Source organism: Natator depressus, chromosome 1, assembly GCF_965152275.1.
Source record: "Natator depressus isolate rNatDep1 chromosome 1, rNatDep2.hap1, whole genome shotgun sequence".
In the NCBI taxonomy this organism is placed as follows: Eukaryota; Metazoa; Chordata; order Testudines; family Cheloniidae; genus Natator; species Natator depressus.
Window position 1 is genome coordinate 275,239,625 of NC_134234.1, and position 12,536 is coordinate 275,252,160.

The 12,536-nt window shown below is 38.5% G+C and overlaps 1 protein-coding gene across 7 annotated transcripts in view; it reads left to right on the top strand.

Moving 5' to 3' along the window:
* The window catches only part of PPFIA2 (PTPRF interacting protein alpha 2), a 617,960-nt gene that overhangs the window by 565,417 nt on the left and 40,007 nt on the right, over positions 1-12,536 (top strand). For all 7 annotated transcript variants that reach the window (XM_074941964.1, XM_074941966.1, XM_074941963.1 and 4 more), the window contains one exon: positions 10,554-10,635. In XM_074941964.1, the coding sequence (XP_074798065.1) occupies positions 10,554-10,635 (82 nt within the window). The remainder of the gene's footprint in view (positions 1-10,553; positions 10,636-12,536) is intronic.

The window sequence follows — 12,536 nt, forward strand, 5'->3', positions numbered from 1 at the left end:
AAAGACAGCAGGAAACAACCCTCCCCCACCCAAAAAAAATCAGATGATATTTCCAACAAGCTGAAATATGATCAAGGAAGATCCTTGTCTTCCTTCCGTGATCGTTCCCCTCTATTCGACATTGGTGAGGCCTCATCTGGAGTACTGTGTCCAGTTTTGGGTCCCACACTACAAGAAGGATGTGAAAAAACTCGAAAGCGTCCAGTGGAGGGCAACAAAAATTATTCGGGGCCTGGAACACATGAGTTATGAGGAGAGGCTGAGGGAACTGGGATTGTTTAGTCTGCGGAAGAGAAGAATGAGGGGGGATTTGACAGCTGCTTTCAACTACCTGAAAGGGGGTTCCAAAGAGGATGGATCTAGACTGTTCTCAGTGGCAGCAGATGATAGAACGAGGAGTAATGGTCTCAAGTTGCAGTGGGGGAGGTTTAGGTTGGATATTAGGAAAAACTTTTTCACTAGGAGGATGGTGAAACACTGGAATGCGTTACCTGGGGAGGTGGTGGAATCTCCTTCCTTAGATATTTTTAAGGTCAGGCTTGACAAATCCCTGGCTGGGATGATTTCGTTGGGGATTGGTCCTGCCAGTTGGACTAGATGACCTCCTGAGGTCCCTTCCAACCCTGATATTCTATGATTCATTAAAATGGGGATAAAAAGTTTTTTTAGGAAAATTAGAGAGCTAAAATTTAAGAACCCAGCGTTTCTGTAGAGTAGGATGCCATGAGAAAGCCAATTTATCTTCCTTTATTCTCTGTCTGGCTCAGGGGGCAGGTTAGAGCAGCCTGACACTCGTCTAGCCTCCCCTAGCATAGGGAATGTGCTATGCTGCCTTTGGATGCTGGGAACTTCACCACAGTAGGGTTATCTCCAGCTAGAGCTTTAAGGTCAGTCCTCACAGAGTAGATCAATGCAGAAAATCTTCTCCCAAATGTTACAATTCATGACTCTACTTTCAAGTCTAATGGTGTGTCCATTAATTTAAGAATTGTACAAATATGTATTTATGTCTCTATTTCCATCACCCACTTTAGTCCTCCTCCCCATCTGTCTGTCCTCTGGCCCCAAAATTCTCCATACCTCACCCTTTTGTCATTTACTCCCACTTTCTTCCCATTTTTCTCCTTCTCTTGCCCATCTTCTCTCTCCACCACAAACACAATGGAAACAAAAACTTTATTTCTTGGCCTCTTCCCCTTTCCTGATTACTGTGTGTTTTGTCCGGACCTCATCACCAGCTGCCCAGGCTCAATCAGAGCACGGGTTCATCAGGCCAGACTTTTCTTCACTTATATTTTCCAAGCAGTTTTACAGCACACCTTTCTTTTGACCCGGGTAAGGGTTTTTTTCGAAATACAGTATTGTAAGATTGCTTAGGTGTTATTCAGGCATGTGACACGGGATCTCCCTTTCTTTACTGAATGACAATCATAAGATACAGATGGTACGCTGGGGAAATTATATTACCAATGGTGGCATCCTGGCTCTGTAATAGACACCTTTAGAAATTATGTTGGCGGCACATGGTTAGCTCCTGGGTTTTCTGCATGTTTAGCAGACTTACTGGCTAGTGGGCAATGTCATTCATCCAGAAACTATTTTTATTAGCCTGCCTTTAATTCTGTGTAACTTTAAACACTTGTGTCAACAGGAAAATAAACTCAAATTTCTGGTGTGATTGGTGCACAGTCCTTTTAGTGATATTTCTCTGTCCATGTTTTTGGAGAATCGTAGCTGTTTTACAACCATACACAACTCAGCAAGCTCTTTTATATAGTGTCATTATGAACTGGAAGTAAAATTCCATTACCTTAGTAAGGGGTCAGATGCTGCTATCCTTACACTGAGTAACACCTTACATAGAATGCAAAACTGCTTAAATCAGTATGACAACTCGTCTCACACCAATCAGACTAGTCACAGAGTTACATACTACTCAGCATGAGTAAGGATAGCACAATCCAGCCCTAAGTGATGCTGACATTTCCTGTAATGTTTCAGAAAACACAGCTTAGACCATTTTATTTTGGGGGCTTTTTGATGTAATAGGCAAGAAAGCAAATCCTGGTTCACCCTTTGCTGTGTATTTTCTGTGTGTGTGGTTGGAGATTCTTCCGTGGTAATTTGCTTAGTGGCTAAATCCACATTGTTTGTATATAAATGTGTTTGTGTGAAAAACACTAATCAAAATATACATAACATTCCATTGCACAAAAGCTTATGAATGATGAAAGCTGGGACAACTTGCATTTGTTTGTGAATAGTATCCAACATGTGCTGTGTTGTCAGACCTTCTGGCTCTAACATTTATTGTAGGTCTGTTGTGCTAAGAGGTTTCTAATAAGTAACAGACGCCAATTTAATTATAACCTGCTATTATCTCAGTTTAAAAATCCATACAGGAGCATGTATCTTTTTAAATAAATTAGTGGAAGGTCTGTTTCATAGTGAGATTTGCCATATTTGTGATTGTGCTCTTATTTTATCTGTCATGATTTTTTTAATGGATTGACATATATTCATTAATGTTTGTGTGCTTTTCTTTTCCATCCATCTCTCTTCATCTCATGAAAAGCACATCTGGGTAAGTTAAATCACATTGGCTGCTGAACATGTTCATTTTCAGCACCATGTTTTCTTTTCTTTTTTTCTTTCCTTTTTCAATTATATAACCAGACCTATGCAGAGCACTAACCTCAAGCCAAATGTTCAGGGTATTCTAAAACTTTATAATAATTGAACGCACAATATTTCTCTTTTCTTCACAAATTCAGGACTTGATCCTGAAGCCCTTACTCTTATGAGTCTACACTGGGGATAATGCCAGTCAGTTCTTAAAATAGATTCGCTTCTTGGGTCTACATGCTCTGTATATAGAACAACAATATTTTCATTTTATGCTTATAGAATTTCATGTTTATTTTTCTTTTTCACCAATTCATTTGTTTTAAAAGTATGGACATTTGTTTTAATTGGCTCTCCTGATTTAAGCTTTAAAATCCTCATCTCCTCCTCTTAGATCAATTGAACAAGTTTTTTGTTTTTCCTGAAAGAAACTATTTATGATGCTTATAAAAGAAAATTCTATGCAGAGTACACAAACTCTTAAATATGTATGAAGTATGGCTCTTTTAAGATTGGAAGACCAGAAATAAACTTGTAGAGGACAGGAGTTACAATTTTAATTTAAAATGTATTACCATGAAATGCTGCTACAAAACCTGATTTAATAAAATTTAATTAACCTGGAAGCTCCAAGGGTCTCTAATAATATCTAGTAAACTTTATACTAGATTGCAAGGTGATCTATTAGGCAAGTCTGTTTGGTTCATTACTGTTTTTATTATATTTTAATAGTAATTCTCTGCTGCTCTAATTTAAAGTTATGGTCTGTATTTTTTATGGCTATTCAGCATTCCAGAATATGCCTCTGTTTGCATAATGTATGCTTTCAGAAAAGCAATAATGCCCTTCTGCTTCCAGAACATGCACTAATATACAGCAATTACAGCAATATTTAAAAATTCTGTCCATAACTATGTTACCTATGCTTATATTAAATGAATAATAAAACTTCCCTTGCCTTTTGTATTTAAACCCTTTTTATTTATTGCTTCAATCATTACTTACATTTACCTGTTTCAATATTTCAATTATTCTCCCCTGAAAACTCTTTTAAAGTTAACTGGAAAAAGTTTTGCAAAGACATGAAGAATTAACCTTGCCCACCATTCCCAGTCCACCTATTATACAAAGTGATACATATATATATGCATATACATAGAAAAGATGACTACATTATTTAAAGTCAGGGTCAGCCTAAGGGCAAGAGTTTGAAGAACTAACTTAATTTTTAATTAAGGATTGTATTTAAAACACATATAGACCCTTTTAAAAGAGATTATATATGTATATGGCAATGGCAAGTTTGCTTCTAGTTCCTTTTAAATCAATAGTGGCTAAGAAATACCAATACAGAGAAATGAAAAATTCCTTCTGCTAATAGCATCTGTCCAAAGCCTTACGAGTTCAATGGAAAGACTCTTGCCTGATTCCAAAGGGCTTTGAATCCAAGACACTAGTTCCTGGACATTTGTCTGTTTCAATTATTTGAATATTATTTTTCCATAGAGAATCAATTGTGTTTACACCTTGGTTTGAAGTCCTCAAGTTGCTCACATTGAATGGCATCTTCTATCTATCTTAATTTACAGAAATCTAGTATGTATAAAGGCTGGTTGTAATTTGGGCAATATTTCTACTTAAAAAATACAATAATTAACCATTCCATTTACATTACTTAGTGTTAAATAATAATAAAGGAAATAATGACAATAAAGGGAATCTGTTGCATTTTGTCTTCAACGTAACATTTTGACTTGCAGGCAATATCTTTATTAGAAAACTTTTATGCACGACATTTCATGGGAATTAGCTTCTCTGTCTACAAGCCAGCGTTTCTAAGTGAGAACTACTAGCACCATACTATTAAAATGTTGTTACTTCTTATTTTAACATGCCTCATTATGAACTTGCCTCACATTTGCTATTGAATTTTAATTAAGAGCCATTATAATTGGTATTACTGAGAACTGTACATGTGAAATCAACTGGAACTATCTAATCACACTATTATTTTACAGAAGTATGGAGCTGTGTGTTGAAATTCAAGCTTCATCATGGAAGTGTTTAGACTTTGTATTATAGTTCCTGCACATGAAGTTAGGTGTCAGTCATTTTGAGCAGCTATTTATTGTTCACCTCATTAGGTGAGCCTCGCTTTTGTGACAGTTGTAAACAAGATCAAGCTAGAGATTTTGTTTATAATCCAGATTTTAATATTTTCCTACAGAGAGGTCAATGAGTGGTTCTCAACCTTTTTGCATTTTTGGTTCCTAAAAAAATTTAAATGGAGTTGTGGATCCCTTTGGAAATCTTAGACTTAGTCTGCTGACCCCCTAGGAGACTGCAGACCACAGGGTGAAAAGCACTGTTATTTGGCAACAACAACCTTTTGTGGACCCCCTCTATGGACCAGAGGTTGAAAACCACTGCCCTAACTCTCAGGTTGTCCAGAACATTCCTAGTCAGCACTGATCTCTTCGGTTTTATCTCTCTCCTGATAGCACAACTCCCATATTGTCCACTCTGGCCACCGCTCCCTTTAGAGGAGTTTTAAAGTGCTGAACGGCAACCCTAATATAATGATGTTGAGTGGGTTAGCATAATCGTATGCTAAACAGTTCCAAAGGGCTCTGGGGAGGATCAGAATAGGGAAAACAGCCCAGCACAATAGTGCCCCTCTGAAGTAGTTTCCTTGGGATTAGGGAAGAGAGGTCAATGCTGGGGGGAGCCAGCACTTCCATGTCACCACCATTCTGTGCCAGCCAGCCCAGACACACCTGACTGTGCCCCTCTCTAATTGCACCAATGGTGAGGATACCCAGTTGTATCATGTCCTCTTTCTAAAATGTTAGATTAACAGAAGAGTCATCCTAGCTTTCGACAGAGGCTAACTAAAGTCCACTTTCATATAATTTCCTTAGCTTGCAACGCCTATCTAGGGCAGTAGAAGATAGTTAACGATGCAATAATAAAATATTTGGATAATGGCATAGAGGGTATACTTATAAAATTTGTGGACAATATCAACTTGAAAGGGTTGGAAGAGCTTTGGAGGACAGGATTAGAATTCAAAATTATCTTGACAAACTGTCGAAATGGTCTGAAATACATAGGATGAAATTCAGTAAGGACAAATGCAAAGAACTACACTTAGGAAGGAATAATCAGCTGCACAAATACAAAATGGGAAATGACTACCTAGGAAGGAGTACTGCTGAAGGGGATCTGGGGGTTGTAGTGGATCACAAATTAAATATGAGTCAGCAGTGTAATACAGTTGCAAAACAACAAATGTCCTTCTGTGATTTATTCATAGGGGTGTTGTAAGCAAGACATGAGAAGTAATTCTTCCGCTTTGCTCAGCATTGATAAGCCTCAACTGGCGTACTGTGTCCTTTGGGAAAGATGTGGACAAATTTGAGTAGGTCCAGAGGAGAGCAATAAACATGGATTAAAGGCCTAGAAAAAATGACCTACAAGGAAAGATTGAAAAAACTGGGTTTGTTTTGTGTGAAGAAGAGAAGACTGAGAGGGGACATGATAACAGTCTTCAAATACATAAAAGGATGTTATAAAGAGCAGGGTGTTAAATTGTTCTCCTTATCCACTGAGGACAGGAAGTAATGGGCATAAATTGCAGCAAGGGAGATTTAGGTTAGATACTAGGAAAAACTACCCAACCATAAGGCTCATTAAGCACGGGAACAAATTACCTAAGGAGGTTGTGGAAATCTTTGTCATTTGGAGGTTTTTAAGAGCAGGTTAGACAAACTCTTGTCAGCAATGCTGTAAATAATACTTAGTCCTTTGTCAGTGCAGGGGACTGGACTAGATGACCCATCAAGGTCCCAGTCCTATATTCATATTACAGTTACTCCCACAGTGTCTTAAATAAAGGGGATTTTATTCTTAAATAATAATATCTAAAAATATTGATTCATTTTGTAATCATTCCAGTGCTTGCAAACCCTTTTAGAGAATATCTGCAAACTACCTCTTACAGTAAAGTCTAATTAATGTCAATTCTCCTTACCATATTGGTTGCATATGTTGCCAAAAATTAGATAGGAAAGCCAGGAAAGTCCTGTATCTGCCTAAAGATACAAATGAAGTGACACAGTGTATAGTGCTTTCTCTGACATCTGCCAGCTCCTCCCCAGCTTTCAGGTTAGGGAGGGGAACACTACATTTCTCCCCACCAACTGTAAGCCCCAGCAGAGGGAAACAGTCTGAGGCTGTTATTAATGCAGCTGAGCACACTCTCTGCTCCTCCCCTAATGATCAGTCTCTTAGCTAGGCAGGGAGGAGGCAGCTGCAGTTGTAGCTTCCTGTAACCAGGGTCCTCTCTGTCCATCTGCGTAGCAAGCAGTAGGCTACCCTCTGGAGCCACAGGCCCCTTCCTCTCAGTCACTAATTTGAGGGTTTTACTTAGGATAACTTCATGGCCTCATAAACTACTTTGATGAAGTGTAGTGGATAATTTTTTCTCCAAAAATGGCTTCGAAATGTATAGCTGTTATTACCCTGGTGTTAGGAAAACTACACACAATTTTAGCCATTTCCACATTGTTGTAATGAAAAATTACAGATTCATTTGAAAATTATCTGATTCTTTTTGCAAGGAGTTTATACTGTAAAATAAACTAGCATATTCTCCAGTGAAAACCCCTTTAATGAGATTCAGAGATTATAAAGCCATCAGCTAGTGTGACCTCCTGTAAAACACAATTTTGGTTCTAGCATCTTGATTTTGATTTTTTTAAAACTTGACTTTGAAATAACCAAGGAATTTTCGTTTGAAAATTTGTTGCAGACCTTACAATCACAGCAGAAGAGTCATATTATTCATAAGTACTGGAAGTTGCTATTTTAGTCATATTAACTTTATTCATTATATTTACTTTTTATCAAAATTATACATAGTTTATTAATTAACTTGCATCATACATTCATTTTTGTAACCCATTCTAACAAAGTGTGGATCTTTGTCCCCCTCTAGTGGCTGATTCATATAAGAGGATAAGAGTCTGCTATAGCTATCACCTAAGAAATTACTGCCTTTAGATGGAGTAATAGAGGCTCTGTTTTTAGTTCTGCAGATCCAAGGTTCAAGCTCTGTGACATAATTTATAATTTCATATTATATAATATAAAATCATATATATTTTTAAACTACAGGTTTTTGTTTTTTTCAAATGGGAAATTCAACTTAAATAAAATTTGCACTTCATGATTTGTAGGCAAAACTATAAAGGAAAAGGAAATTATTATGTGAGCTTTTAAATATAAATTTAAATCCTTCTAAAAAATTAAATAAATAAAAATCTCTTTAGGATCCCAAATCATTAAGTGAGGCTTTGGTCTTGTGCTGACACTCTGCCCAAGGATTAATTTCACCCTAGTACAATATTTGACTGAATAATAGATTTTAAAATTACAGTTAAAATTATTTATAATCATTTTCCTCCCTCACCTGCTGTGCCTTCCAAGAACCTCAGGATTATGTGTGATGTCACGGATAGCAGTAGCCAGCAGTAAGAGAAATTCATGTTTTGGCCTGTTCTGTTCAGCCAAAAGCAGCGTCCAGAGCTGCTCTCCCATAAGTACTGCCACAAGTCTAACTGACCATGCAACTATAGAGGCTCTTCACTACTCCAAGGGAGAACATCTCCCTCAGAAGCAGCAGCATAATGCTCAGCTGAGAGCCCAAACCTGACTCCAGTCTGATTACCGTATGGCAATTGAGCTCATGGGAATCACATCAGAGATATACTGAAAATGCTCAATACTTTCTCTGATATTCCAGGCTGGAGGAAGTCAGTTGTTCAGGGGAAAGACATTGTAAAGGGGCTCTGGAGCCTAAAGATTATGTCTCCTTTGCTGGCACTTCAATTCCAGAGTTCAGCCATGGGTTTGAAAAGAGATCTAACAAGCCCAAATTTGCCTCCTGGACCGAAGTTCCCCCCAACTCACATACCGCTGAGCACTAAGGAAGCTCACACTGATGATGGGGAGATGGGTGGTTGAGTGATCTCGTACTCCAATTATTGGGTAGAACCTGTGCAACAGCAGTGTGATAGAGAGGGGTACTCCACCCTCTTTGGGAAGTTGGAGCAGGAAACCCTTACTAACACCATCCTTACGCAGCAAGCAGTTAACTGACTTTTTTACTGATAGTTTTGGACTCCTTGGCCCAGCTCCCCAGGTCTCCTTGGCCTAGCTGGGATTCAGGAAGAGGACATGGATAGCAAGTGGCAGTTATATAACCAGTTTCCTACGAGCAGCTGCAAAACTCCCTGCAGCAGGGGATAGTGTGTGTGCTGAGAGGGAAGCTTAGATGATTTTGGTTGAAAAGCGTTGTCAGATGTCAGTGTGTTAACTACAGATATAGGAGAAATACAGAAACCTGAGGCAGTTGTAGGGCCAGATTTTCAAAAATGGACTCTTCTAATGGATGCAAAATAATTTGGGGAATTTAGGTATCTAAGCGGCTGATTTCACCTATAAACTCTGACCTTTGGGTATCTAAAAATCTTGCATTGTACCTGAAAGTTGTCATTTAGGAAATTAAACAGTTCCATAGAACTGAAGGCATAAATTTGGAAAGGACTGTGGCATAAGTAGTTTGTGTTCTTCACTGCTGGACAACTTGATTCAAATCAAAATTAGATTATCAGGACAAAGGGGTGTGCAGGTCTTAATCAGTCTTTCTCCTCTTCTACTAGAGCCAAATCCTGAAACTCTCACTCACTAGCATCTAACTGCAAGAGTGGTCTCATTGATTACAGTGGAGCAGTTTACAGAGTAAGAGGATACTCACTAGGAGCACAAGTAACAGAATTGGACCCTTCATGGTTTGGGAACTCCAAATTTATTTCTTAAGAAAAACAGAGTAATTCTCTTGCCTTTATCTCTGCTTCATTGTGCCACAGTTTTTCAAGATCACTATGTGAAGGGCTACGAAGGCAAAGAAGCGTTGTTGGGGGATCTCTGAATCACATAGGCAGCAAGAATAAAGGACAAGGGAGCAAAATCAATATTATAACTCTACATTTCCTTTCTTATGAGGTGTTGTCAGCAAATTTTAATGTTACATTAACGTAGTCCTCATCTATTTGTTTCCGTTACTGCTGAGAACCTGCCTTCTGTGCTCCTCTCAGTGGGAGGCAGACAGAAATACTTTGGTTAATAAGAAACTGGTTTTAGAGGGGCTACGTGATCAATTCTGTGCCCCTGAAATATCCTGTCATTCCTTTCGCCTGTGCAAAAGGATTTTTTCGTGTGCTTGATCAAATTATTTAACATGGGTGAAATGTAAAGCTAGCATTTTCCGGGTATTTTAATCAATTTAAAATGTATATAATCTTTACGATATTCAATACCGTTATATTAAATGTGATGTTACACTCTTTGTTTTAAAAGCTGCAAAAGCCAAATTCTTACTGTGGATTGACGTGTTCCACAGTCTTTGAAGTCCAGGGGAGATGGCAGGTGCAGAATGTGGATCTATAGCTGGCCAACTTTGTAATGATTCACATATCGTCTATAAATTATCACAATGCCTATCCAATGAATTGTGTCAAAACATGTAACAACATTGTGTAATAGATGTCTGCTCTATGGTTTATTTCTATATGCAATCCAGAAATGTTGAAAATTAAAATACAAAAGTATTTCCTTTACATGTTAGGCATTATCAAAGGAGTCCTAGAACAGAAAGAGAAAAAAGTTTGGGATAGAGAAAGGAATATGTTCAAAAAAGGCAAGGAACTGCTTTTACTTAGGCTTAAATACTTTAACGAGGTTATCGGTATAAATGAGGAGAGTTATTGTGCTGCATTATTGTTGCATTTAGCCTTGGAAGTATAAGTGCATCTCTGCTGTCCCAGGTACTGCCACCTACTTAACACTGTATGATGCATTTTTAGGCATGAACTTCTGGAAGAAGCTCGGAGAAAGGGATTGCCTTTTGCACAGTGGGACGGGCCTACAGTGGTTGCGTGGCTGGAGGTAAGTGTTAAGAGGAGAACTTGGAAACATGGATCTTATTCACAGAACTTCTGTATTTATGTTACCCTCCCAAACTCTGAGAGACAGTATTTGGAAAGAACGTTTGAATGTTTCCTTTTCTTACTTCCTATTAGCTGTAGCATCATTGCCAGCTGCAGGTGGATAAAGTGTGAGGGGCTGAGACAGAAGCTGCTGAGAGGGAGATAGAGGCAAGATGGAAAGAATGGGGGCAAAAAAGGTTTATTACTTCTGGAGAATGCTACCCTAGAGAAACTGCAGTTGAACACTGGGTTCCTGAGTCTCAATATTCCTCTGCTGTCAGCAAATGTCTAGGAAACCCACTGGATGAGTGTGTCTGTCTCTCTTATTTCCCCCAGTGGCAGATATGTGTAGACTGTGGAGGATCATACCCTCACAAATAGTATGAGGTCATATAATTTAAAGACTTTTCATAATGCATAAGTACAAGGAGGGCAAATTAAGGCAACCTTAATATTGGCATTTCCTAAATTTTCATTGCTTGACTGTCATCTTAGTGTTCTTTAAACATAGCTATTTGGTGTGTAATTTTTGTATGTATAGCTTGGATAAATCTTAAGAATTGTGAGGTTCCTTAACCAGTGCTTAACCAAGTGTCTCAATCTTGATCTGCATGTTCCTTGCTTGGAACAAAGAGGTATATGCTTCTCAGAGATGCTATTTGTGTCACACTAAGTGGTTGTTTCTGATGTAGATAAATGTCTGCTACAGAGCTGATTAAGACTTGCACATTCCTTTTTACCCATTAATGTAAGTTAAATTTGAATCAAGTTCCACAGAAGTAAACAACTCGAACTTGGGCCACTCTCCTTTCCAAATTGCTGTTTTCTGTTCTAAGGAACTGTTTAAGTTCAAACTAAGTGGAGTGTTTGGCTTGGAGAGAGTCTGAAAAGGAGAAAAATCTAATTTATTTAAAGAGTACATGTATAGAAAACATGAGAGAAGATGCATTATGAAGCTATGCATAATTTTTTCATAGTCCTTTGGCTAAGATCAGTTGTGTTGGCAGTTCTATATCTGGGGCCTGGACTCAATCTGCGTACATGTCCCTATTAAACTTCACATGGCAATTTAATCTGGGTTTAGACAGTGCTTTAAGACTCAGTCCTGTATGTGTGGTGTGGGGGACTTCAAGGCAGGGACTGTGCATCAAAACGAGACCCAATCTCTCCCTAAGCTTCTTGATATACCATATTTCAGCACAGCCTGCTCCCCGCAGTGCTCTTTCATAGACCAGTGTATGGTGGAGAGACAGGGATCCATTTCCTCCCAGACTTTCCCCATCCTCTTTGTAGCATTCTATTCCTTAGGGGGCATATGGAGGATCTGACTGAACTCCCTGGGGCACTGGAACTGTGATGGTAGCTGCCCATTATGTGGGCCATCTGAGGTATGAGCTATTTGCCCTCCCCCCACCCTTTGTGTACCTGTTCCAATCTGGCTCTTCAGAATGTCTTCATTTTAAAAAACAATGAGTCATATGGCTTTTTAAAATCACTGAACTGCAGCCAGAAGTGTTAGTACTCTTGAAGTGTGGTTTAGGCCTCCATATTGCTGAGAATTTTTATTAATCCTCAACAAGGTTTAGTGCTAAGTAACTGGTCCCCTGACAGACTATGATGATGAGCAAGTTACAGTGGTACCAGTGACGAGCCATCAGAAAATTTCGCTCCTACTACGGAAAAGGACAGTATGAAACTCAGTGACATCCAAGAGTAAAGTCTGTGACTGTCTATTTTTGTGCAAAATTTCCAGTTTTTACTTGTTGATTTTTAATATGGTAAAAATAAGAGCTTTCGTAAGATTTGAGAACAGTTCGGTGATATTTTCATTCTTTTTGAGAAATCCTGCATTAGTGGATG